Here is a 26,138-nt window from a genome sequence, read left to right on the forward strand (position 1 = left end):
TTTAGACCACCTAGCTTATGTCCAAGAAGTATGTCCTTGCCTACACATTCTGGGCCACAATGAACTTAGACAAACTGACGTCCCTCACCCAAAACCAACGTATTCCGCAGAAGTGGAGGAAAGTAGTGTCTGTTAATGACAGGGTAGCCAGCCTGGCATCTTTTGCCCATAATGTATGCGGCTCTCCTTCCCTCCAACCTAGCCTCCTTCTCCACGTAGGCTGGCAAAAATCCAACATGGTCGCCTTGTTTGCTTCGATGTGCCCGGCTTCAATATGGCGGCTGAGACAGCTTTCTCTCCATAGTGACTAAGGATTTAGTCTGGGACTGAATGTTCCCGGGGATACTGAAGGTTCGTCCCGTTAACCTGCGTCCCTAGCACTTCTTGCGAACAGCTTTTCTCACCCCCTTTATCTGTTTCGCTTTTCCAGCACCTCGCAGGCGCGCCCCGCAGAAACGACTGCCCCGCATTAACATGGCCGCAAATGAACGGCTTTGGCCCTGCCCTCGAGCAAAATGGCACCTGTTTGGCTTCGATGCCAGTGCACAACATGGAGACCGGAGCAGGCGGGCCCGAGGGTGGAGCTCTGGGGTCCGCCCCCTTGTTTACTTCGTGGCGAGGACGGCAGCACTGCGCCTGCGCACTTTCGCTGGCCGGCTCCGCCTTTATCGTTTACGCCACGTGACTCGGGCTCTCGCGGTTCCAGCTGAACCACCCTGCTTTAGCGATGGTCACACCCGCCGCCGCCCGAGCTCAGGCGAGGGCGCTACCACTGTCGGGGCTTGAGGGGGCTTCTCCTCTCCGGATGTGACAGCACGTTGACCCGGAAACGGAGGAGGCCGGGCAGTGGGGCCGCGGCTATGGAGGGGACCGGCCACAGGGTAAGCACTCGAGGGCGCCCTCGCCCCCGTCCGTCCGTGCGAGGGGTCCCCCCGGCGGCCTGCCTCTCCCGCCGGCCGTGCCGGGGCGCCGGGGGCTCGGCAGAGCTTTTCCCAACACGCCATTCCCTCCTAAACGCGCTGTGCTCCTCCCCGCCGCCGTCCCGGCGCAGGCCCCGGCCCCGCCTCCTGGGCGGCTGCGACGCCCCTCTGGGCCCCGCCCCCAGGGCCCCCCGCCCCCAGGGCCCCCCGCTCGTGTCAGCCCCCGGGCCGCCTGCCTGGGCTTTGGGCCTCACCTCCCCGCCCCGTCCTCTCTGGGGGCCCCGCCCCCTGCGCCCGCCCCGCCCCGCGCCCCGCCCATTGGCTCCTGCGGGGCCGTTCACTGCTCCCCCCCCCCCCCCCCCCGCGCAGGTGGTGTTTGAGAAGGGGGGCGTGTACCTGCACACCAGCGCCAAGAGGCATCAGAACCCCGACTCCCTCATCGCCGGCGTCATCAGAGTGGTGGAGAAGGTGGGCGGGCGGCGCGGGCTCGGCGGCCCCGCTGGAGGGTGGTGAGCCGCTCCGGGCCGGGACCTGCGGAGGCTGGGTGGAGGCCGGGTTGGGACTCGCGGGGCTTGTTAGGCCAAGGGCTCGGACCCACAAAGACGGGGGAAACTGGCGAAGTGGTTAGGGCGCTTGGAGATCACCCTCTCAGCCCTGCTTCTCTCGCAGGACAATGACGTGCTCCTGCACTGGGCCCCTGTGGAGGAGGCTGGGGACTCCACGCAAATTGTCTTTTCCAAGAAGGTAGGTGTCCTCTGCCCCCGCCTCCACTGGCCTCTTCCTAGCAGCGGCCGTGGAAGGTGGGTGCCAACTCAGATCTACCTTCAGGCCACGTGTGACCCTGATCTGGCTGTGGGGCCGGTCTGACCTGGGTTTCCTCCCTTCCACTGGGGTTGGGAAGGACGCAGGCGGGGAGGCATGGCTGTCGGGCGCTTCTCGCAAGAGTGTGGCCTCTGGTGCCAGAGGACAGTTCAGCCTGTACATTTGGGTTCACTGGCCACTGGCTGGTCAGAACTGCGGGAAGTGTGGGGTGACCCTGACTCTGGCCGAGACCCCACATCCGCTTCAGAGTGCTGCATCCCTCCCCGGCCCATGTGGGCCTGTCCCCTCTCCTTACTTCTTCTGCTGGGGCTTCTGGGGGCCGGGCCTTTGCTGGACGGCGCTGGATCAAAGATGAGAGCCACCCACCGCTGCCCCAGTCCTCAGTCCAGGCTGTCGAGAACCCAGTAACTGCGGCACTGTGAGACGAGAGAACCTTTTCAGCAGCAAAAACCTGGAAGAGTTGGACTTGGGTTTGAGTCCAGACACTGCTCTCAGTGCCTTTTCCTGCGGGAGCAGACATTTGGGCCGTGACTCGGGATGAGTCATGAGCGCCCGGAGGCACCAGAGCAGGAGTATTTCCGGATGGCAGGAGGAGGTGTGCTTCAGAACATAGGGGACACTTTAAAGCGTCTGGGCCTACGTGCCCGGCTGAGCAGCTTGGACTCCGACCTGGGGGCACGCGGGTGTGGGCATGGAAAGCCCCACCTGGGGGGGGCCACAGAGAGCTGGACAGAAGGACTGAACGGAGGTTGGAGGCTGGGGAGTCGGAGGAGGCAGCTGCAATGGGCCCGGGAGAGGGAAGCACCTTCACTGGTGCGCTGGGGTTTTGAATGAGCAGAGGTGAGGGGTGGTGTGCGTGGACGGTCCACATCTAGAGTTGTCTTCACCCCATTGAAGAAGCGGCAGCTGGGATTCGCACTTACCAGCAAGCTCGCCGGCACTCTCGGGGCCTCTCTCAAGAACATCACTGTCCTCGGTGTTCTCATTTCCAAGGCCAGGCGTGCGCTGGGGTGGACTCGGGCAGAAAGGGCACAAACACGTTCAGCGTGCTCAGCTCCAAGGAACACAGAGCCAGCTGATGACGAGCAGGTACAGTTTGTCTTTCTCCTCTGGCAAGACACCGGCCAGGTGGATGACGTCAGGGCCTGGATCATGAGGCTCCCTGGGACTCGCCCTGGTGGCCTTTGAGTGACAGCAGGAAGATGGGGGCCCATGTGCCCCGATGTGCTTACACCACGAAAAGCAGGCGTGCTCCCAGCTTATCTGCATCATTAGCACTTGGGTTGGCTGCGCGGAGTAGAAGCAGGAAGAGCAGCTGCCTGAGCAAGACAGGAGCGCGTCGCCCTCCCTCCAGAAAGCCTGGGCGTCAGCGCACACGCGCACGTGCCCTCAAGGACCCGTCTCCGTCCGTGTGCGCTGCATGGTAGCCATCGTCACGGCTGCCTCGTGGGGCGAAGAGGCTGCGGGAGCGCCCACCTTTTAGGCTGTCTTCACTCTCTCCCCGCGTGCTGGAGGGTGGCCGAGGTGCTCGCTCAGCACCGTCACTCACGCGTGTTGCTCGAGCACCGCCACGGCCATTCTTCGTGGCAGAGAGAAAGTGCCCAAGCCTCTGGCCTTGGGGGGCAAAGGGCCTGTCCTGGAAGTGACACAGCCGTGGCACCCGTTGCCAAAGAAGTGAGAGACAGTGTCCTCCCGGCCCCTCAGCCAGAGCCGCCCTTAGCTCCCTCTGCCCGCCCCAGTGCTTGGCGGGTCCCCGCACCTCTCGCCTTCCCCCACACCGGGCCCCGCCTGCCCTTGCCGCTCGTGGTCCCAGGGGGTGTGATCTGATCACAGCTTTTGGTTCGAGTCGCCCCGGCGACTGGTATTTTAAGGGCCGTGACCTCGGTGGTCTGGTCTTTGAGTCCTGGCCCAGTCCCGGTCCCTGGCTGTGCTGGGTGACCTGGGGGAATTCTGTGTCTTCTGCGCCTCAGTTTCCCTCTTTGTTCACTGGGGCGATTCTCCAGGATGGCCTTGAGGCTCAGAGGCAGAAAACGAATCCGCAAGCCCTGACTCGTTTCCCTTCGCTCCACAAGGACACCGGTGGGGCCGGCACCTGCACCTCTGAGGAGGAGCCGACCTTCGACCCCGGCTACGAACCCGACTGGGCCGTCATCAGCACCGTGCGCCCGCGGCCGCGCCGCTCGGAGCCCGGGAGAGGTAGGCCGAGCACACGGCTTACCTCGCTGTTGTGGCTCCCCAGGCCTCGCTGCTGCGTGGGGGCGAGACGGTCCCGTCCAGGGTCAGCACGGCCAGCACCTCCATTCATGCTCCCGCGGCTGGCCTGAGGTTCCAGGCCAGGGTGGCTCAGGGCCGGGCTGACCCACAGCCACGCGGGCCGGGTTCCCAGAAGAGCACCTGACCCCGGAGCGCCTGGCGGGGGTGTTGGGGGAGCGAGGGGGTGGGGACGGCACGGAGCACTCCGGGAGAGGCGCCGCGGGAGCCTGCGCGGGGCTTGGGGTGCCTGCAGACCGGTCGCGCCATCCCTGCGTCTGGAGTGGCGAGGGCTGGGGGCGAGATGGGCAGGGGCCAGACCTGGGGGAGCTGGCCGCGGGGCTCCCTTCCCGTCTTAGCTGTGCTCCTGAGGAAAGGTGGGGTGATGACTGTGTCGCCTCTGGCGCCGGACACCGCCCTAGGTGCAGAGCCCAGCTCCTCCCGGGACTCCTGGGCCTTCTCCGTGAGTCTGGGGGAGCTCAAGTCCATCCGCCGGTCCAAGCCAGGCCTCAGCTGGGCCTACCTGGTCCTGGTGACCCAGGCCGGAGGCTCCCTGCCCGCCCTGCACTTCCACCACGGGGGCACCCGCGCTCTGCTCCGTGTCCTGAGCCGCTACTTGCTCCTGGCCAGGTGAGCCGCCCCTGCCTGGGTTGTGTGCCGGGCCGGGCGGGGACCTGCTTGCTCGGCTACAGGGGGGCAGGAGATTGGGCTGGACGTAGGACTTCAAATTCAAGGCTGGCTTGACTCGCGCTTTCGAAAGCGTTGCTCCTTTTCCAAGGTAGCGCCATTCTCTGGGGCCACAGAGCTGACTCTTGGGGCCAGGGACCAACTGCGGCCACTGTGGTGGGGTTGAGGGATGCCCCTAGGCAGTCAGGACCCTGCGGCTGGACAGAGAGGAGGGCGGGGGGGGGGGGGGCGCGTGCCGGGCTTGCCCAGGCAGCCTGGTACCCGGGCCCCATCTCTGTGTGCCCCCAGCTCCCCACAGGACTCCCGCCTCTACCTGGTCTTCCCCCACGACTCCTCCGCGCTCTCCAACTCCTTCCACCACCTCCAGCTCTTTGACCAAAACAGCTCCAACGTGGTGTCTGTGAGTCCCCCTCCACCTGGCGGCTGGAGGGCGGTGGGGGACCGGCTGGGACCGGCTTGCAGGGGTGGTAGAGCCCTGAGCACTCTCTCCCCCCTCCCCCACCAGCGCTTCCTCCAGGATCCCTACTCCACCACCTTCAGCAGCTTCTCCCGCGTCACCAACTTCTTCCGGGGAGCTCTGCAGCCCCACGCAGAGGGGGCCTCCCCCGACCTGCCCCCACCCCCCGACGACGAGCCAGAGCCTGGGTTTGAGGTCATTTCTTGTGTGAGTATCGGGACCCCTGCTTCCGGCCTCGCAGCTGCTTGCAGCTCCCTCAGCCTCAGTTTCCTCCTTGGCCAAAGCCGTGATAGCGGCCCCACCCCCATCAGGTTGCACGAGCCCCTCACAGAAAGAGCTTTTACAAACCACCTGGCACTGGTGCTCGCTGCTGACGTGGGGGTGACAGTCATGGGCTCCGGGAAGGAGATGTTTCCTACCCTGAACCGTAACTGTCCTTCGAGCTGAGAAGGCCTCCCCCAGGGACAGGGGCCCCAGACTCACTCACCTGCTGCCCCAGGTGGAGCTGGGGCCACGGCCGGCCGTGGAGCGGACACCTCCGGTCACGGAGGAGGAGTGGGCCCGCCATGTGGGCCCTGTGGGCCGCCTGCAGCAGGTCCCCGAGCTGAAGGCCCGCATCTTCTCAGGGGTGAGGTGCCACGTGGATGGGGCGGGTGGGGCAGGGTCCCAGGCAGCCTGGGGGCAGCCCCGCTGAGCTGCTGACCGCTCTGCCCCCAGGGCCTGAGCCCTGGCCTGAGGCGGGAGGCCTGGAAGTTTCTCCTGGGCTACCTCAGCTGGGAGCAGTCTGCCGAGGAGCACAAGGCCCATGTGCGCAAGAAAACGTGAGTCAGTGCCGGGGCCCCTTCCGGCAGGCCCCATGTGCGACATCCCTCACCCCCTGAGTCATTTGGGGGCCTTGAGTCAACAGCGAGTTCCTGGCGGGGACATCCCCTGCCACCTGCCCGTGCACCCACGCAGCCTGCCTCCCACCATCCTCCCCACCCGCCCTTTGCAGGCAGCTTCCTAGCCCCGTGGGCCCCTCTCCTGTGTCCAGGTCTCTACCCTCCTCGCGCTCCATCCAGTGGGGGTGACAGCCTACTAGGGCGCGCCGGGGGAGGCAAGGGCGGCCCGCCTCAGGCTGCCTGACAGGGAAGGCTCTGAGGCAGGGATCTGGGGGCTGGCCGGCCAGGCAGGGTGGCCCTGGGGGGGCAGAGAGGTTCCCTGGCCTGGGTGCCTAGGACCTCCGTCCTCGGTCCCGCTGCAGGGACGAGTACTTCCGCATGAAGCTGCAGTGGAAGTCCGTGAGCCCCGAGCAGGAGCGGAGGAACTCGCTGCTGCATGGATACCGCAGCCTCATCGGTGGGCACTGGCGGGTGGGCCGGGGGCGCCCCTGCCTTCCCAAGGGAAGGGACAAGGTCCTCTCCGGGGCTGGCGGGGCGGGGGCGAGGGGGCCGGCTCAGGGTGCGCCCCCCAGCCCTGCCATCTGCTCACCAAGGCTTCTCGGCCAGTGGGGCCCTGTCCCTGGGCCTTAGTCTTCCCATCATTGGCCGGCTGCAGTGAGCAGCGGGTGCAGTAGGCGGGTAGCGAGCTGGGAGTGTGGGGCACTGCGCTCAGGGGAGCCTTCCCCGGGGATTTCTGGGGGCACCACAGCGGCACAGGCTGCCGGCGAGCAGCGGGGCTGGTGCTGGGGCCTCTTCAGTGCCACGCCTGCCCTGCACTTGCAGAGAGGGACGTGAGCCGCACCGATCGGACCAACAAGTTCTACGAGGGGCCCGAGAACCCAGGATTGGGGCTGCTCAATGACATCCTGCTCACCTACTGCATGTACCACTTCGACCTGGGTGCGGCGCCGGGGCGGGGCGGGGGGCGGGGGGCGGGGGGCAGGCCTTCCCTGGGGGGCCTGGGCTGGGCCTGACTGTGTCCCCGCAGGTTATGTCCAGGGCATGAGCGACCTGCTCTCCCCGATCCTCTACGTCACTCAAAACGAGGTGGATGCCTTCTGGTGTTTCTGTGGCTTCATGGAGCTGGTGGTAGGCTCGGGGCCGGGGGGCAGGGCCACCCCGCCCGCGGCCGGGACCTGGCTCCTCACGCGGCCTCCCGCCCTCCGCAGCACGGGAACTTCGAGGAGAGTCAGGAGACGATGAAGCGGCAGCTGGGCCAACTCCTGCTGCTCCTGCGGGTGCTGGACCCCCCACTCTGTGACTTCCTGGGTACGTGTCTGGTGGCAGCAGGGGCAGTGGGGCCTTGCTCGGCCGTGGCTCCTGAGGGGGAGGCCCTGAGCCAAACCGGAGAGATATCCCTGCTCCTGCATAGCCCAGACCCCAACTCAACATGGAAAAACAGAATTGCAGTGGGGAGCAACCGCAGCACGCGCGAGTGCGCGGGGAGCCGTTGCCCAGCGCCCCTTCTCTCCGGGTAGAGGACCGGGCGTGGCCTGACCTTCTCTTACCTGGGGCTGGGGTAGGAAGCGGGTCTCAGGGCTCCAGGGCCTGAGGCTGCTGCAGGCCGGCTACTGTTTTTCATCTCGTCCGGTGGAAAAGGCCAGGGGGTTCAGATAAAGAAAGACGCTGCTGCCGTTACCCTCCGGGAGACTGCCGCGCGCGCATGGGTGTTTCTTCGCTGACATCGAGGACGCTGGGGAGGGAGCCAGAGATGGCCTCGGCCACCAAGAGGGAACCAAGGCTTAGGGCGCACCTGCCACTCCCGAAGGGGCTCGGACGCGGGCTGCTCTGGCACGCACAGCTTCGTGACCACCCCTGCGGGGGCCGCGTGTCCCCGTGTTAAGGACGTGCGAGCGTTTGACCTAACCCGGCGACCGTCTGGGTAGTTAGTGTTTCTCGCCGTGGCGCGCGCACGCCGTGTGATTTCTGTAGCTCTAGGTCCACGGGGTGAAATTGTCCAGGCCAATCCCTACTTTTTCGCAGCTTTTGTAACGTTCCTCCCCATCGCTGCTTTCCTGAAAAGTCAGGCCAGCGTGCGTTTTGCGTGCAGAGGCCGAGTGCCAGCTCCTCACGCAGCCAGCAGCCGTGGGCATGGAGTGGTTTCTCCTTGAGTGGCCAGCGTGGAGCTGGTCACCGCGCGTGCAGTCCAGGGCCAGGATGGGGAGGGCCCGTGGCCTGGCCGCCCACACTGGCTGAAGTTACCGGTCCGGCGTGGCGGGGCGCTCGGCCAGACTCCTGGGGAACCCGGTCCGCCCACCGGCACACTGAAGTGGAAGCGGGTGTGGGTTTGTGTTTTGCTTGCTCTTTGCTAAGCTGCTCTCCACGCCCCCCGACCCCCCCAGACTCCCAGGACTCTGGCTCTCTCTGCTTCTGCTTCCGGTGGCTGCTCATCTGGTTCAAGAGGGAGTTCCCCTTCCCCGACGTCCTCCGGCTGTGGGAGGTGGGCCGGCCAGTCTGGGTGGGAGGACTGGGTGGTTGGGGGAAGGCGGGCAGGGGGTGGGGCAGACCTGGGCCGTGACCCCCTCCCTCTGGCACCCCAGGTGCTATGGACCGGGCTCCCCGGCCGCAATCTGCACCTGCTGGTGGCCTGTGCCATCCTGGACATGGAGCGTGACGCCCTCATGCTCTCCGGCTTCGGCTCCAATGAGATCCTCAAGGTGAGGCCCCTCCTCCTCCCGGCCCCCACCCTCTTCCTGCTGGTCCTGCCTTGGCTGACCTGAAGCACCAGCTGGCTGTGAGCGTGGAGGGTGGCCCGTGCTGCCGTCCTTGCAGGAGAAGGTTCTCAGGATTGGAGTGCTGCGTGTGGCCCGTAGGCTGTGGGCACTGAGGGCGTGGGGCTGGTGTCCTCACAGCCTCCTGGTCCCGGCTCCCAGCAGTGTCCTCGCAGAGCATGTGGTCCATGCATGAATGGGCAGCGGCCCATCCCAGGGCCTCTGCCTTCACTGTGGCCTGCATCTGGCCGGCAGCATGAGAGCGCGTGACCTCCCCTGAACCCCAGTTCCACCGTCAGCCCCGAAGCGGCCAGCCCAGTCTGTCTTCCCTCCATTGTGTCCCCAGCACCAGGCACAGAGTAGGCGCTCGGGCGGTGGTGGTGGAGGTTGTGCAGGCAGGCGGGCCTCACCCACCCCCTCCCGCAGCACATCAACGAGCTGACCATGAAGTTGAGCGTGGAGGACGTGCTGACCCGGGCCGAGGCCCTCTACCGGCAGCTGACAGCTTGCACGGTGAGTCCCCAGTCCCCCCAGCAGCCTCCCCTTACTCCCCATCAGACCTCTGACTCCAGCCTCCACTCCGCCCTCCAGGAGCTGCCCCACAACGTGCAGGAGGTCCTTGGTCTGGCGCCCCCCACAGAGCCTCACAGCCCCTCACCCCCCGCATCTCCTCTGCCATTGTCACCCACACGGGCCCCGCCTGCCCCTCCGCCCCCCGTGGACACAGCCCCCCAGCCAGACAGCAGCTTGGAGATCCTGCCCGAGGAGGAGGAGGAAGGCGGAGACTCCTAGCCGACTCAGGTGCCCAGCACTGGCACTTTATCAGGCTCTGGCCCCACCACCCGCCCCTCCTGGAGGCTGGGTTCTGGGCAGGGCGCCCCCAGCGTGCCTCCTGATTAACTGGTTTCTTTAAACTGACACTGTCCGGCCAGCCCCGAGTAGGTGGAGGAAGGAGGTGACCCCTTCCGTTTGGACGCAGATGGGCAGGGGGCACAGGTGGTCCCCCCTGCTGAGCTTGACTCCATTTCAGCCAAGGAGCCTGAGGAGGCCCTGGGGGCGGGCTTCTGGGCCCTCTCCCCTCTCTGAGTTTGGGGCCTTGAGAGGAGCAAGGAATGGGTGCCCCCCCAGGAAGAGAGTGGGTTGGGGCCACGTGTCCCCGACGGCACCCACGTGGCAGGGTTGCTTGGGCTGGGGCTGTCTACCAGCTTGTCTGCCGGAGAGAAATAAACTTGCGTTTAAGCTACTGTGGGCGGGGCCTTCTGGGACTTGCTTGGGGACCGCCTGGGTCGTGGTGGTGGGGTGGGCGCTGCGATTCCCATCCAGCAGTGGTGCCCGGCCCGGTCGTCCTGTTTTCCCCCCGCCCCTCGGCCACGGAGCTCCTCTGCGGGGACACGGGACGCCCGGGCGCTCATGGCTGTGAGCAGGGAGGGGCAGGACCACACAGCTGTTTCCGAAACTTTAATGCGGGGTCCTCGGGTGCGTGGGCTGCTGGGAGGTCAGCTGCAGGAACGGGAGGTAGGTGGCGCCCCTGTCTAACTCGGAGCGGAAGTGGCTGGTGGACGCTTGGCCGAGCACCTCCTCGCCGCCCGACGCCCGGTGCTGGTGCTCGTGCTGGTGCTGGTGCCCGTGCTTGTGCCCGTGCCCGCGCTCCTGCTCCTGCTCCTGCTCCCACTCCCGGTTGTTGATGAGCAGCGCGGCGCGCAGCGCCGACTTCACGGCGGTCTCCACCCAGCCGTGCGGGTAGGCCGTGTGCTCGCCCGCGAAGTAGACGCGGCCGTAGGGCACGGCCCAGTCGTAGGCGTGCCGCTCGTCCCCGGGCGTGTGCCAGAGCGTCGGCGGCTGCACCACGAAGCCGCCCTGGCTGTGCGGGTCCTCCGCCCAGCGCTTGACCACGCCGCTGCCGTCCCACAGCCGGTACACGATCGGGCCGTGCAGCGCCGCCACGTCGTCCAGCGCCAGGCGCAGCGCGTCCTCCAGGCTCAGCCCCGCGAACGCGGCCGTCGCGTCCGACCAGGTGTACGCGGCCAGCAGCAGCGCGCCCTCGCCGGGCGGCGGGTAGAAGATGATGCGCGACGGGCGGTCGGTGCTCGAGTGGCCGCCCTCGATGTGCTCGTCGTTCCAGAAGGGCCGGCGGAAGCTCAGGAACACCTTGGTGGCCGGCACGTAGTGCAGCGCGCGCAGCGCCTCCTGCCTCTGGCGCGGCAGCGGCGGCGTGAAGGCGACGCGCTGCAGCGCGGGCCCGCTGGCCGTCATCACCGCCACGTCGGCGCTCAGGGCCTTCAGGGTCCGCGCGCCGCGCGAGTTGGCGATGTGCACGCGCACCTCGCGCCTGCCCTGCGTCAGCGCCACGACCGGCGCGTGCAGCAGCACCGGGCCCGACAGCGAGCTCAGCAGCGCGCGCGGCAGCAGGTCCCAGCCGCCCGCGATGCGGCTGTACCTGGGGGCGGGAGCGTGACGGGCTCGGCGCGGGCTCCCCTTTCCGGCCGCCTGGCCCGCCCCTCGCCTGTCCCTGACGGCCCCCGAGCCCCGGGGAGCGGAGAACACGGAGACCCGGGCACCCCGCCTCCTCCCTGGACCCCGCCCTTCCCCGGGAACCTCCCGCCCCGCCCCCTGCCGGCCCCCCTGGCCGCGCCCCGGCCCGCCTCACCGGAGCTGGTCGCTGAGGCAGCTGTGCGCCCGCAGCGCCTCGGCGAAGCTGAGGTAGAAGAAGCCGTCCTTGGACATCACGTCTCCCAGCAGCCGCGCGGCCGGCTGGCTCATGTTGCCCTCCCCGAGGAGGTACTCCTGGGGGCGGGGCGCGGGCCCGGTCAGGCCCGGGCCGGCGGCCGTGGGGGCCCGTCCCCGCTAAGGCTCGCGGGTCCCCGCTAAGGCTCGCGGTTCGGCGCCGGGACGCAGCCCCGGGCTGTGCGGTTGCCGTCCGGCGCCCCCTTCCCGCGGCAGAGGAGGGAAACAGCCCAGGGCCACCGCCGGTGCCCGGGCTCGCCCCAGACGCACTCACCAGCAGCGTGTGCCTTTCAAACTTCCTCATGGCCTTCCTGCAGCCCAGGGTCTTCACGTCTCTGACGGCCTGTGGGGAGCAGCGGTGAGGCTGAGCTGCCGGCGGGAGACCCGGGCGGGCTCCTGCCCCTGCCCTCTGCGGGCCATTAGCACCCTTGCTTGAGGCACCCAGCTCTGCGGGACACCCTGCCACCCCGCCCTGCCCCCGCCCCCGCCCCAGCCCGCATCTGGCCGCGGTCACGCTGGGGCGACGCGCCGCCTCTGTGCCAGCCTGTGAGCCCGGGGGCGCGGCGGCCTTCTCAGGCCCCCAGGGGTAACGGGGGGGGGGGCTGCCGCTGCCACCTGCGGTCCTGACCGCGCGCGAGTGCTGAGGGGCTGTCCCTGCCCACGCCCTCCCCGGGAAGGTCAAGACAGACACAGGTCTGGGTGTGCGGACATGGGTCAGAGCAGCGGCCGATCCAGGCTGAAAGCAGAGGCGTGCAAAGGCGGGGTTGTCCAGGCCGCGGGGGGCGGGGGGTGGCCGGGCGGGTCCTAGGGCCCTGGCACTCTGGGCACCGGCCGGCAGTGTTCATGGGGAAGGAAGGACGAGCAACGAGGGCGACCGAAGTAACACGCGGCCAGGCAGGTACAGCCGGGAGGGCTGGGCAGCGCGGGGAGGGGCGCGAGGGGACGGCGGGGCCCCCACCTTGCTGAGCGCCATCTGGTAGATCTCCTCGGGCGAGCGGCCCCGCTCCCGGGGCAGCAGCCGGTAGCCCAGCTTCTCGGGCATCTTCTCCACCACGTAGTTGCGCAGCTTCACCTCGTTCACCTCGGTCCACGTGTTCTCGTCGTACTGCGTGAACTTGGTCAGGTTGAGCCCCAGGCTCTTGCACAGCTCGTGGAGGATCCTGCGGGCGCCGCGGGGAGAGGCTGGGTGCGCGAGGGCGCCGGGGGGCGGCCGGGCTGGGGGGTCGGGCTCGGGACGCAGCCAGCGGCTCCCACTGGGGGCGACGCGGGGAGCGGGCGGCGCGGCTCGGCGGGCCGTGGCGGGGGGCGGGCGGCGGGAGGGGACCCGGGGCGGGCTGGAGCGCGGGCGCCCCCGGCAGGGCTGGAGACAGGAGGGGCTGGAATCGGGGCTCGCCCTGACTGCCCTGGGGGCTCGCCTCCGGGTCGGAGTGGAGTCCGGGCTGGCGCCGCGGGGGGAGCGCGCGTGGCCTCGCGGGGCGCGGGCGGCGCCGGCTCGGGCCGCACCTGTGCGAGCTGGGCATGCGCATGGCCCCCAGCTCCCCGATCCAGCCCGTCTTCCCGTCCCGGAAGGTCAAGATGCGGCCCCCGATCCTGTTGTCGGCCTCCAGGATGGTGACCTGAGGGAAGAGGGTGCGGGGAGCGGGCACCTCAGCTCCCTCCCCAGCCCCCCACGGGCCAGCCCCCCAATCCCCACAGTGGCTGAGACCCGGCCTCCTCGAGAAAGGCCCCTCTGCGCGCGTGGCTTGTGCTTTAACTTGGCTTAAAAACAGTCTGTTTCCTCCTCCGCGCGCCCCCAGAGTGGGTTCACAGCAGGTAGAGGAAACATTCCCGCGTCTCCCCTCTAGGGGGCAGCCCAGCCGCCGAGATCCGTAAAGGAGCGGGGAGAGGAAAGCCGGCCGGACCCCGCCACAGCGCTCAGAGCGCAGGGCCAGGGGAGGGGCGTCGCTGCCCCCCACAACACTCCTGCCGGAGCGCCCCGTAGGGTGGGCGGGGGAAAGGCGGCCCCGCGGCCCGGGGAGGGTGACAGCCCAGGGGGAGGAGAAAGGCACCCCACACTCTCCCTGCCCTCCCTGCCCGCAGACGGAGACTGCTGGGGGGCGCGGAAGAAGCGCCCTAAGAAAGATCAATCAACCCCCCTCCCCGCCCCCTGGTCTTGGGGTGAGCTGCGGGGCTCAGTACACACAACACACACACACACACACACACACACACTCTCTCTCTCTCTCTCTCTCTCTCAAAGGTCCTTCATCACTTCAAAGGCAACCCACAACTCATCCCGACAGGGGCTCTGGCTGGGCTCTGGGCAGCAGGGGAAGAATCCTGGGGTCTCTCCCTGGCCCCGGGGAATCCCAGGGCTGCAGCCACACCCTTCCCCAGATGGGCGCCCTCTGGGCTTCCCCTCCCGCTCCCTCCACATCACACGGTCCTTAGCATGTGGAGGAGGGATCGGAGGCCGCTTGCTGGACACCCCAGAGGCAGCACCTCCCCCCCCTCCCCCCCCCCCCCCCCCGGGGCGCAGGGCTGCTTATGGAAGGGGAGCCCCTCCAGATGGGATGGGAGAGGAAGGAGCCCACCCCCCCCCCTTTCTCACACACACACACACAGAGCTTTGCAGGCCTTCGAGAAGGGAGAAATTGGGTCCCAGCGCCTCAGATGGCCGCTTGAGCCCTCGGCTGGGACGTTCCCCCCAAGGGAGCAGTGGCCATGCGGGGAGGCCTGCACCCATGAGTGGGGGCTCCTGGGAAGTTACCCCGGGACACGGGGAACGCGGGACGCGCTGCATTTGTAATCAAGGCAGTTCTGGGCTGTGAGTCAGAGGGACGGGCTAGCGCCTGCCGTTCCCCAAGTCCCTCTCCCCCCGAGAAGCCACCTTCCTTGCTCGCCGCCCCCACCCTGGGTTTTCCTGGGAGGACTCTGACCCCCTTCCGACTTCTGTCATGGGGCCACCTGGCAAAGTCTGGAAAGCTCATGAGGAGGAACACTGGGGGTCATTTCACAGTGACAGCCCTCCCGGTGGGAGGGAGACCCCTCCCCAGAAGCCAGCCCCCATCTCTCTCTGGAAGTGGTTCCCAGATAGCAGGGAGCTGGTACCCCCAGCCCCAGGGTGGCCCCTTCCTCTGTCCCCCACCCCAAAACCCTAGCCCAGGGTGTGAGTGGAATGGTGCGAGGGCAGAGCAGAGCACACGTGCGCGGCACCCCCTGCACCCCGGACGGTCTGTTCCTGTGGGGAGGTGGCCGGGAGGGGGGCAGAGTAAGTCCTGGCAAGCCGGCCCGGACCCCTTCCAGCCTGTGGCCTGGGGGCTGGGCAGCCTTCAGAGAAGCCAGTTCTCATTCTTAGATTGCACTGAGCGGACCGCGGTGAGGCCTTGGGGGGCACTTCCCCTAGGGCTTGGGCGGAGCGCCATAGCCACCAACGCAAATTCCCCCGGGGGTTGGAGGAAGCCCCGGGGTGAGGATGCAGGGCAGGGACTGTCCAGTATTTCCTTAGCAAGGGGGCTTCAGGCCCCCCAACTTCCCCTCCACCCCGGACCGCCCAGGACGGCCCCGGGCCCCGGCGCGGGCCGCAGGCAGGGTGGACGGCGGCCGCTCTCACCTTGTGTCCCGCGTCGCTGAGCACCTTGGCCGCCACCAGCCCGGCCACGCCAGCGCCGACCACGATCACCCTCCTGGGCCTCAAGGTCCGGTTGAGGCCCAGGGTCACGACCTTGAGCAGCTGCTCATAGTCGGGGTCGTGCATGCACCTCTCGAAGGGGTCCTGGCCGTGGGCGGCCTTCCACTCCAGGCAGGACGCCAGGCCCAGGAGGACGGTCACCAGGGTGAGGAGGCGCCAGGCTGGGGGGCGAGGGGCAGTGGGCAGGTGGCCGGGTTGGGGGAGAAAAGCCAGTCCTGGTCCCCCATCCCGGTGACCCCACCCCTCCTTACTTACCCAAAGGGGGCATGACTCTGGGGGGACGCGGTGTCTGGGGAGGAGGCGGAACAAGAGCCACTGTGACGGGTGCGTGTCTCAGCCCGGCCCGATTCCCTGCAGGGGGTCCCGCTGCCGCTCCCCTCACCCCCGCGCCACTGCTCTAGCGCCCTGTTCCCTGCCTGCCCTCCTCCCCCAGCCCGCGGCCTCTCCCGGCCCCTTCCCTGCTCCCAGCCCCGCTCTCCCCTCAGTTCTCTCGGCCAGGCCCGTCTTCCTCCTCCGCCACCCCCGCCTCTGCCCCTCTCCTCGCCTCTCCCGTCCCTGGCCCGGTCCCTCCCGGCCTCTCCACCTGGCTCGCCACTGGCAGCGGGCTGGCCCCGCTCTCTCTCCTCGGCCTTTAAACCGGCCCAGCCCCACCCTCCGCCCGCTGGGGAACCTGACGGGAAACGAAACCGCTTTCCGCTTTCCCGGGCGGGTCAGACGGTCTTGACTGGAGCCCGAGGGGCGCGGGGAAGCCGGGGGCGGGAGGATGCAAATCCATCTATTTTCTGCCTCTTGCCCCAAATAGCACTGGGGCAGCTGGGGGCCAGAAATAAGTGCCCAGGTAACTGCCAGGCGGGGCTGCCCCTGCCGGCGCTGCCCAGCCCCACCTGCCAGCCCCTGCCCTCACAGGGCTCTGCCACTTTCCCTGCTTCCTTGATTCTTGAGGCAGGGGAGGGGGGACCTCTGGCCTGGGGTCCGGCTGCTCCCAGCCTAGGACAGCCTATGGGGCCTCTGTGCCCACTGTCTGTGCCCAGACCCTAAAGAGCCCTCGCTGGCCCCGTTTCCTCCCCGACCTCAGTCCCCCACTCCGTGCAGCAGGCACAGCGGTGGGGCGCCCAACAGCAGCACGGTCAGGGCCGAGGGCTCTGGGCCAGTCTGCCCGGGGCTGGCCTGGCACCTGCCCGCCCAGCAGGGAGATGCAGAACAAGGCCGCTTCTCTCTGGGGCTCCAGTCTGCAGCCATCAAACAGGGGCCACTGAGATGTCGGTGGGGGTTCCACTGTGAGCCCAGGTCAGACACTGTGAATGGGTGCGGCTGTGCCAGGGCTCCGCTCCCCCCCCACCCTGCCCTGGGCGCCCACCCAGTGCCTCTGCCTGTGGCCCTGGTACTTCTCTGAGGGGCTGGTGGCAGTGAGGCCCAGGGGCCTGGTTCCAGAGTTTCTCCTGCCAGGCTGCCCAGGATCTCAGGATTTTGAGGATTTACCCAAGGGGACCTGTGGCAGGTTCCCCGAAGCGGGTGGGGGCAGAGAGGCAATTTGGGGGCTTTCTCCTGGGGTCGTGAGAGGGCACCAGGGCTGGCGAGGAGGCTCGCTGGGGCGCAGGTTCTCCGCAGCAAGGTGGGAAAGCCCCGCAGAAGGATGTGTAGTGACTGGGGGGGCGGGGGGGCAGGGGGCTGTGAGTGAGTCAGGGCGCACGTGAGGTGGGAGGGTGGAGGCCGTGGCCAAGAAGGAAACTGACGGCCCTGGAGGGGCAGCTGCAAGGGCGGGAGCATCACAGGCGTCTGAGTGCTCGGCGCCTCTCACTCCCAAGGCCCGAGCCGGACAGAGGAAGGAAATGGGGACCTCAGAGCCAGAGGCCTTCCCTCGACAGCGCCCGGCGGCCTCCTTCACACCAAAGGAGAAGACAGAGCCGAGGGCTGCCAGGCCCCAGCTAGGAGGAGGGCCGGTCCCCAGCTGGACTCCTGGTCTCCCGGCTCGGCTGCTGTGCCAAGTCCCCGACTGCACACACCAGCTCAGCTCCTAGGCCCTCGGGAAGAGAAGGGAAGGGCCCAGCTCACCGTGAAGTCCGGTCCAGGAATCGGGCAAGGCGAGCGGCTACCTGCGCCCGGGGCCCGCCTGGCCGGGAGAGCAGGGCTCTGTTGAACCGGCCCGGGGGTGTCCTGGCTCTGGCTCAACGCCCACAGGCGCCATCCCACCCTGTGCCGGGCACTGCCCATCCCTCACTTCAGTCACCTCGGTGACCCTCTGACAAGGGGGCTTACGCTGTCCCCAATGGACAACAGAGAAGACGGAGGCCCAGGGAAGGCAGCAGCTGGGAGGCGGCTGACTGAGCTGCTGGCCTAGACCTGGCCTAACAGGAGCAGCTCAGGCCCCTTGGTTGGGAGGGCCAGGCCCGGCCACCCGGGCACTGTGCACACGTGGGGGTGTCCCGGCACTCTGGGACTGCACAACATCGCTGGCCTCCACCCCCAAGATGCCCTCCAGAGACACCCCCAGGCCTGTACCACCACAAAGGGCTCCAGATTGTGCCATTCCCTCCCGGGGAAGGGGAGGCGACGCCCTGGCGGAGATCCGCAGGGCCAGGCTGCTAGCGGGTGGACCTCCCGGGCGCTGACTGATGGGGTCCAGGCCAGGACTGGCGCCCAGTGGGCAGGAAAAGAAATGCTGGATGGCCCCCGTGGCAGCGGTGGTTTTGGGGTGAGGAGGTTAAGGTCACTGGGGAAGTCTCTCCCCCGGGCTTTGCGTGCGGTCTGCGCTCGGCCTGCGCTACTTCAACCATCCAAGTCGGCAGTGGAAGTTGTTTGCGGTAACACATCCGGGCCCCCGCACTCAGCACAGACAGGGCTCTCCCAGTCTGTGGTTTGTCCCCGCTGGTGGGGTGACAGCCTTCCCCACGCTCCTGATGATGCCAGGGGCTTAAGGCATAGGTTTGGGTAGACTCGTCAGGAAAGCAGGGCTTGGATTAGATTTTCTGAGCCGTGGGTGGGGATCCCTTCAGGACAGCGAGTAGTGAGGGGCGACGCAGGTGTGAGGGGCAGGCCTGCACCTCTCTTCCGTTCTCCCCAAAGACCCCATGTGGTCGGTATTCAAACTTTCACTGGGGTCCCAGAGGGGGTGGGGCCAGTATAGGGGACGTGGGGGGGTTCCAGGTGGAAGTCAGGGGGTGCAGACCTTGAGAGGCGGGGGTACGGGAAGCAGAGGGCCTGATCTCGGGCCTGGCCCCTGGACAGGGCCCTCTCCCTGAGCCCTTCCCCATCTCCAGCACACCCAGGGCACTCACTGCACGGCCGGCTCTGGGGGCCTCTCCCAGCGCCCATGGCCCTTCCGGTCAGCCCGGGATAGACGTCATCGTCCGGTGGGTGAGGAACCGGGGCGAGTGATGCTGGCTTTGTCCTGATCCCCTTGTCAGACCAAAGATGTCAGGGTCCTGGTGAGGAGTCACAGCTGTTGGGGGTGTGGGGGGCGGGCCTCCTGGTCAGCACGCTTTATTAGAGCACGTGTCCAGAACAGCAGCGGCGGGACGAGGTCCCGGCTCGCGCCACCTCCTGCTGTCCTGTCCCACCCCCGGCTACGAGGCAAACCCCCTAATTCCTGTGCGGGTGGATGCTGCGGGGTGTGGCTGAAGCTGCGGGGCCACACCGCCTGTTGCCTGCGCGCGGGAGGGTCAGGGAAGCCTGGTCAGAGGGCCCCCGGAGAGGTCCCTCAGGGGGCCGCTGCCCTGTCAAAGCGCAGACAGACTGAAAATGCGGGTGCAGCGGTGCGCCTAGGGGGTGGGGGTTGGTGGTGGTTGAGAGCTGGTCCTGAGCGTCAACGGTTTCATTTTCCTGGATCTTTTTTTGGGGGGGTTTGCTCTGCACATCATCAGTAAGAACGTACATACGTACGAGTGATCTTATGACAAAGCTCATACTCAGAGCTCACCCCTTTCTCACGACGCTGACTGCATCTTGTAACGATACGCTCCCCAGGGGCGATCGCTGCACCCATAGGTGGGGGCTGACTTCCCAGGCCCCTGCCGGGTGACCCCACCAGGGCGGGGTCCATGCCAGGGGAAGGCTCCGCCCAGGAGCCTCTACCAGCACGCCACTGCTGGGGAGCCCCGACCCCAGCTGACCGAGGTGATTCACCTTTTAAGAGCCTCTGATTCCAAACTTAGTTACCACATTAGTCGTCTTCATATTAATGAAGAGGAACTTAGGCAGGGTTTGTCTGGACTGGCACTGCACGGTGGTGTTTTCTTCCTGAAAGGAAAACTGCAATTACAACAGAGCCTTCCCCTGGGCCGGGCCGGGCGCCGATCCAGCCGCCACCTCGGGAGCCCTCCCTGAGGCCCCCTGCACGCCTGCTGGGCCAGGACCCCTCGTGTCAGAGTGCCAGAGCCCATCCTGGGCGGCACCACCCTGTTTGTGGGGACTGTTTGTTCTTTATTTTTTACAGAAAAGCAAGAGATTGACTGGCGGGCAGGACAGGAAAGCTCTCCACGCAGAGGGGTCCTCGGGGCAGGGCTCAGGTGGTGCCAACCAGCCTCCAGCAATGTTCAGGCCAGCAATGGGGGTGGGCGGGGTGGTTCTCCTCCAGTGTCCCCACCCCCTCCAAGTGGTTTGTTTGAACAGGATACTTGTCCTTGGAAGTTCAAGGTGATCCAAGGTCACTTTGGGAAACCAGATTTCTCAGGTAAACTTTGTAGCCTGACTTTGCGGGGATAGGCTGAGGGAGGCTGAAGAGGCAGGCCCCCCGCCCCCACTGCCCCAGGAAGGGGCATCACTGGTGCCTGCAGGAGTTGGAGTGGAGGCGGAACCTGGGCTGCAATCTGGAAGCCCCCTGAAAACCTGGCACCCCGCAATGGAAGCACCGCCACGCCCCACCCCTCTCACTCCCATGGACAGGAGGGGAACGCTCTGACTCCCAGCGACTGAGCCAGGGGTGGTGACTTGGCATTTGTGTGATTTCCAACACGCAGCCAGAGATCACCTGCGTCGGGGCTTCCACGTGCCTCTCTTGCCGCCAGCGCCGGGGGATCATGGTGTGGATCTGTGCTCCCCTAAACACAGCCTGTGTGCGTGTGTGTGTGTGTGTCGGCATGTGCCTGAGCAGCATGCTCAGTCTTGCTTGTTTCTGAGTCTCAGACAAATGGCACCCCCCTGAACCAGTCTCTGGAGACGGCCATTTATGCTTTCTCTAAGAGAACCACGTTAACAGCAGCTCTTGGTTCACAGGTTTTATTGAAGAAAGCGACAGACAGCCAGAGGCCTTTCAGAAAGTGCAGCGAAGGACACAGGTAAACACGTAGGACACCTGGGACACCGGCTGGCGACTGCTGTACGGCGCTGTCACTGACCACGTCTGACGTGGCCGGGGAAGGTCAGGACCCAGCACGGGGCAGCCGCTGCCTCCGGCCACCATCTCGGAGCCTTGAGGAGGCTTCACACCAGGTTTCGTCTCCCCTGTTCACGCTCTGCTAAGTGACAGGGGCTGGCGCTCTCAGCGTGGGAAGCAAACCAGAGGCAAGCACAGCCCGCGAGCGTTCCCTGAGGTGTCTGCTCAGAGCAGCTGACCCAGCTCCGGGCGTGACGAGGGCTTCTGGGAGGAGCTGAGGCCCGGATGCGGCGCCTGGGGGACAAGGAGCGGCCGGGCTGCTCGGATGGGGCCCCGTCCTCGAGACCTCCTAACCCGCCCCTGGAGCCTTCCTCCTCTGAAACGCCCGCTGTCTGTCCTGCGCACAGCCCACTTCCCGGTTGCAACCCCCTGCCCCGCGCTGCACATCGGCTGCGGGTGACGTTCTCCACCTCGGTGCTTCCTTCCTGCGCCTGTGACTGCAGAACGGCCGCCCAGCGCACCGGGCAGGAGCCAGATGGTCTCAGCGAAGGCTCCCTGGCCGGGCCGGGCCTGAGGAAGATGAGGTGGGTGGCGGCAGCAGGTGGAGGTGGGCCGGGCACACGCGGCGCAGAGACCGCACCCGCCGGGCTGCACAGAAGGCTTCCTGCTTGGTAGCGCAGAAGTCAGGGCCGAGAACGCTCCCTCCACAGCAGTCATCGACAGAAAGAACAAGTATTTCATTGCAACCAAACCTAGATAATCCCCCTCCCACCCCGCCCTGAAGGCAGCGCCCGCCTAGTCGAAGGTGATGCGGAAGCTGCGCTCCTGCTCCTTGCGCCGGCCCTCGCACACCTTGGTCACCTCCTCCACCTTCCGCTGCAGCAGGGCCGAGTTCTGGTCGATCCACTGCAGCGAGTCCATGTGCGCGTTGAGGATCTTGCAGATCTGCTGCAGGGGGTCGCTGGTGTCGGCGGGGCCCCCGGACGTGTTCAGGTGTTCGATGATGTCCTTGAGGTCCTGGGCCATGCGCTTGAGCTGCGCGTCGATGTTCTCGGCCAGCTTGTAGGTCTTCTCGCGCTCCTCGTCGGCGTGCTGCAGGTACACTGTGCCGCTCTGCTCCTTGACCGACTCCTCCAGGGGGCTCAGCAGGTCCTCCAGCTCCTTCTGTTGCGACAGGATGAAGTCGAGCTCCTGGTCCAGCCTCTTCTGGTCCAGCTTCACCTTCTCCACCTCGCGGTGCAGGGTGGTGATCTTCTCCCCGTTCTCGATGAGCGTGCGGTCCCAGGCGTTGACCTGCGTGGCCTGCTGCAGGAAGTGCCGCTCCTGGTCCTCCAGCTCCAGGCTCCACTTGTTGATGAGGCCCTCCAGCTGGGCGTAGGTCATGGCGGGGCTCACGGACGCCACGGGGCCAGCAGTGGAGCCAGGGGGAGCCGTCACCGAGGCTGGCACGTTGCTGGTGATGCCGGCAGGGGCCAGTGGTTTCAGATTCAGGGCAAAGCCCGTGGAGGACGCGGAGGTAGTGGCTGTAGCCGCGGCCGTGGCTGTGGGGGTGGCTGCTGCTGTGGAGGCGGCGGAAGCTGCTCCGGGGGCCTTCGAGCTGAAGCCCAGCGTCCCTGCCCCAGAGGCAGCAGCAGTGGTGGCCGGCGCACACAGGGAGAGCCCGGTGGCAGCGGACGAGGCTGGAGCAGTTGCTATGGAGGCAAAGTGCGTGGGCCCAGCACTGGTGGCAGCTGCAGTGGCTGCGGGAGCAGCTGGCTGTGTGGCTCCCACCCCAGTGGTGGCTGGTGTGGCTGCAGTGAAGGGCATTCCGGCCAGGGCCGTGGACGGGGCCGAAGTGCCCAGGGAGCCGATGCTGAAGCTGGAGGTCCCGGTCTGGGCTGCGCTGCCTCCAGTGAACGAGAAGCCCCCGGGGGTGGTGGAGGGGGCGGCGGTGGTGGTGGTGGAGCCGAACACAAAGCCGGAGGGCCCCGCAGCCTGGCTGGAGGTGACGGTGCTCGAGATGGCATTGGTGAGGGTGCTGCTGCCCAGCCCAAAGCCGCTGGGCGGCGCCGTGGCAGCGGGGGGTGCAGCAGTGCTGCTCAGGTTTAGCTTCGGCGCGCCAACCCCTAAGGAAAATCCAGTGCCCCCCGTCGCAGGCGTTGTGGTTCCAAAGCTGAAGCCCAGGGTCTGTGTGGCTGGAGCAGATGTGGTGAGTGAGAACAGCCCAGTAGATGGGGTGCTGGCCGCTGCTTGGGAGGAAGCCCCAAAATTAAACCCGCCAGTGGAAGATGTAGAGAAAGAAAACCCCGTCGCAGCCGAGGTGGTCGCTGTCTTTGCAGTGCCAAACGTGAACCCGCCTGCGGGGGCGCCGGTGCCTCCAAAGTTAAACCCGCTCATGGCTCCAGCTCTGGCGGCAGCGGCGGCTCAGGGTCCTAGCAAGTCCGCTGGCGTGTGCGACCTTGGGGAGCGACAAGCAGAGGGGGTGACAAGGTCAGTGGCAGTTGCGGAAAAGGCGCCCCGGATGTAGGACTGAGCAGGGCCTGGAGGGGCTGAACCTCAGAGACCCAGAGAGCTGCAGGGCAGGGCCTGAGATACCACAGGCCTCCATGCGTGACACTCCTTAACATGTGGGAAGACGGGGTGCTTGCTGGAGCCTCGCCAGGGGTGGATGCGAGGCCCAAATGTCCTGTCGGTGTCTACCAGAGAGCTCCCCTGTTCTCCCCAGGCACTCAAGGGGCGGCTGCCTCCCTCACTTGCAGTTACAGGGTGTAGAACATGCACCCGGGGTCCCGCTGGCCTCTTGGCCACCTGTACCACAAGACGAGTTGCTCCCAGAGACAAGGGCAGAGCAGGGAGCGCGCAGAGGATTTCGTCGTCCCCAGAAGGCATGAGTTGGCAAGGGGAGGTCTGGGAGTGGCTTCCAAGGTAACTGGCATCGCAGCCTGGAGGCAGGGGCTCGGCCCTGAGCTGCAGATGAGGGACCTGGGCTCAGAGGGCTGAGAACCTCATCCAGGGGGCCCAGATAGCAAGAGCGGGTAGACCCCTGAACCTCCCGCCCCGTCCAGGAGCCATGGCAGAGCCCTCCCTACACGCGCCCGGGAGTCGGTGAGGCAGCAATGCAGGGAAGACAACGCTGTGCCCAGAGACGGCGGGACGGGAAACGAAGGGGGGGGGGGGGGGTGTGTGTGAGCAGCACGCAAATGCACTAGCGCAACGTGGACAGCCAGAACCGTGGCGAGCGGCCCGGAAAGCAACACACCTAGGTGTGGACAGGGCCTGCGCGAGGGCTCTCCCTGCTAGCGTGCAGCCGCTCCCGCACACTCGTCCTGCCTGTGCAGTGCAGACGCGGACGGACGCGCTGGGTTTTGGAGAGAAACCTCGCACGGGAGTGACTCCAGCCTGAGGCGGCAGGGAGTGGCGGCAGCAGCCCTCAGAAGCACAGGGACACATCGCTAGCCAATAAAACAAGCCTCCCCGGGGGTGGCTGAGTCTGGTCCTGAAGGTGAGTGGCGACAGGGCAGGGGCCACAGGCCGGGCTAGAGGCAGTGCGGGAGCTGACACCGGCCAGCAACACCGTGCTGGAGAGCCCTGTCTCCCCACAGGCGGGGGCCCTATAAGGCTTCCAGTGGAGTTGGGGTGGGAGGCCACACCAAAGACATGGACCCCCCAAGGACGCCCACGCCCTGCCTCAAACCTAGGACTGTGTTCCTGCACGTGACAAAGGGCCTTTTCCGATCAGGACGCGTGTCCTGGGTGAAACACCGGGCCCGAGAGGCCTACGTTCCAGACAAGAGCAGGAGGAGACCTCAGCCTTCAGAGGACCACAGAAGCCGGACTGGAGCGACGCCCTTTGAACTTGGGGACAAGAGGACAGGGATGCAAGCTGAGGAACGCAGGTGACTCTAGACACTGGAAAAGGCCAGGAAGCTTCTGGAAGGAGCCAGGGGTGCCCACACCTTGACTTGAGCCCCATTTTGGACTTCTGGTCCCCCAAGCAGCAAGAGGGTCTGTACCGTTTTAAGCCACCAAGTTTGTGGTCACTCGTGCAAGCAGTCCCAGGACAAAGCTGCTGGGCACAGAGTGTCTGCCAGCTGAGAGTGTGGCCCGGTGATCCCCGAACAAGGGGCAGCCAGCCTCTCTGAGGCCGCCCCCTCATCAGGGGAGTGGGGTGGCGCAGCTGGGCAGCCCAGGGGAGTCCAGGTGCCGGGTTTCGCTGCAGCCACAGCTGCACTTTTACACTGGGGAGGTCTCTGGAAGTCACTGAGGAAGGAAGAGGAGGCCGCCCGGAGCTATGAATACCCCACCGGGCTGCCAAGAAGTTCCGATGAAGAACCTGCGGCTGACCTCAAATTTAAAGGGAACTTGCAGTGGGGCTGCCGCTGCGCACCAGCCCCAGGTGCTGAGGAGCACATTCGCCGGCCCGCCCCCAGCTGACTCATCGCGCCCTTGAGGCAGTCGGGTATGGCACATGGACGGGACAAGAGGCTTAGATGGAAATACTGGTCAGTTCTTATCCCGAGATCCGGGCCCGGGGCTGGACTGCAAACCCCTCGCTACTGCTACGCCGCCCCGCGGGGGCATGTGGCCACTCTGCCCGCTCAGAGCCCTGCCCCTCACCTGAAACAGCAGCCAGCCCCCTCCTGCTTTCGGGCGCAAAGCTGGTCTCCAGATGTAAAGAAAAGTCCTGGATCAAAACTGCTTCTGCCACTTACTTGCTGTGGATCCCTCAGCAAGTTACTCCTGAACCCTTCTCTGCCTCAGTTTCCCCACCCGAAACAAGGCCAACTGCCTCCCACTGTGAAGAATTAACCAGAAGCCAAGTCTTGGCCCAGAGAAGGCACCTGCCACCTCCCGCGGGGCCCAGTCTGTTTCTGTGTGCCCACAGGGAGCCCCCCTCCTACCTGCTGTGCCCCCTCTGCCTTCCTCACAGACACGCTTTCATTGGTCTCCTGCCCTCACAGCATGTGCTTCCGGGAGATGCCGCAAGGTGTTCCCGCGGGGGTGGGCTTGGCCTAGGCCGTGGACCCTGACCGGCTGCCTGCGGGCCTGATCCGGGACAGCGGACGGACACCACTACACAGCCACGAAGTGGTGTTCCTGGGGGTGGGACCCAGGCCTTGGTGTTTTCACCGAGCTTTCGGGAAGCCTCAGAGATAGCTGTGCCTACTCTCGCCACCGCCCGCACCGCTCCCCACGCGGCCGCCTCGAGCGGGGCCGGTCCTCACCGGCAGCCGAACCTTCCCAGCAGCCGCACCTGCATGTGTCGGAGCGCGACACCTCAGCCCAAGAACACTTCTGCTCTGAATCAGAGGCGGCCAAGTCTCCCAGGAGCGCGGCTGTACAAGGCTCTGTCGCTACATCCACTGCCTCCACCCCCTCTGTGGGGGCTGCCGGTCTAGTAAGCCCCTCCCGGGCCGGGGTCTAGTAACAAGGGGGACACGCGCGGAGCACTGCCTCAGCCCCGAGCTCGAACACTGCGGCGGGTCCATTCCACAGAGAAGGAGGCGAGGCCCACGCAGGCCGCCGGAGGCCCGGCAGACTTGTGGCGGCTGAGCCGGGGCTGCGGCAAGGGCCTGGCCTAGAGGCCAGGAGGACCTTCTGGGCGGCGGGGGAGCGGGCGGCGAGCAGAAGGAGGCCCTGCGCCCGCGGAGCTCGGAAACGAGCCTCACCAGACAAGGAGACCGCAG

The 26,138-nt window shown here is 66.7% G+C and overlaps 3 protein-coding genes across 5 annotated transcripts; 1 reads left to right on the plus strand and 2 right to left on the minus strand.

Annotated features, from left to right (window-relative positions):
• Positions 1-860: 860 nt before the first annotated feature.
• TBC1D17 (TBC1 domain family member 17) lies at positions 861-9,954 on the plus strand (the record flags this gene model as incomplete). 3 transcript variants are annotated; one of them, XM_084257172.1, is made up of 17 exons in its annotated part: positions 861-881; positions 1,290-1,388; positions 1,590-1,664; positions 3,815-3,938; positions 4,415-4,622; positions 4,968-5,079; positions 5,185-5,343; positions 5,636-5,764; positions 5,854-5,957; positions 6,380-6,474; positions 6,840-6,956; positions 7,045-7,145; positions 7,226-7,325; positions 8,399-8,496; positions 8,597-8,713; positions 9,194-9,280; positions 9,359-9,954. In XM_084257172.1, the coding sequence occupies 17 exons, from the start codon at positions 861-863 to the stop codon at positions 9,557-9,559; spliced, it is 1,947 nt and encodes a 648-aa protein (XP_084113298.1). In that variant the 3' UTR covers positions 9,560-9,954. The 3 variants fall into 3 exon arrangements, with proteins under 3 accessions (XP_084113298.1, XP_084113299.1, XP_084113300.1); XM_084257173.1 differs by having other exon boundaries at positions 4,421-4,622; XM_084257174.1 differs by lacking the exon at positions 1,290-1,388.
• A 271-nt stretch (positions 9,955-10,225) lies between these two features.
• On the minus strand, positions 10,226-18,473 carry IL4I1 (interleukin 4 induced 1; the record flags this gene model as incomplete). The annotated part of the gene is made up of 7 exons (XM_084256988.1): positions 10,226-11,204; positions 11,415-11,551; positions 11,766-11,834; positions 12,450-12,651; positions 12,995-13,107; positions 15,084-15,322; positions 18,437-18,473. The coding sequence occupies 7 exons, from the start codon at positions 18,471-18,473 to the stop codon at positions 10,226-10,228; spliced, it is 1,776 nt and encodes a 591-aa protein (XP_084113114.1).
• A 2,794-nt stretch (positions 18,474-21,267) lies between these two features.
• On the minus strand, positions 21,268-22,848 carry NUP62 (nucleoporin 62; the record flags this gene model as incomplete). The annotated part of the gene is made up of 1 exon (XM_084256765.1): positions 21,268-22,848. The coding sequence occupies one exon, from the start codon at positions 22,846-22,848 to the stop codon at positions 21,268-21,270; it is 1,581 nt and encodes a 526-aa protein (XP_084112891.1).
• Positions 22,849-26,138: the final 3,290 nt, after the last annotated feature.

Source organism: Talpa europaea (genome assembly GCF_964194135.1).
Source record: "Talpa europaea genome assembly, chromosome: 16".
In the NCBI taxonomy this organism is placed as follows: Eukaryota; Metazoa; Chordata; class Mammalia; order Eulipotyphla; family Talpidae; genus Talpa; species Talpa europaea.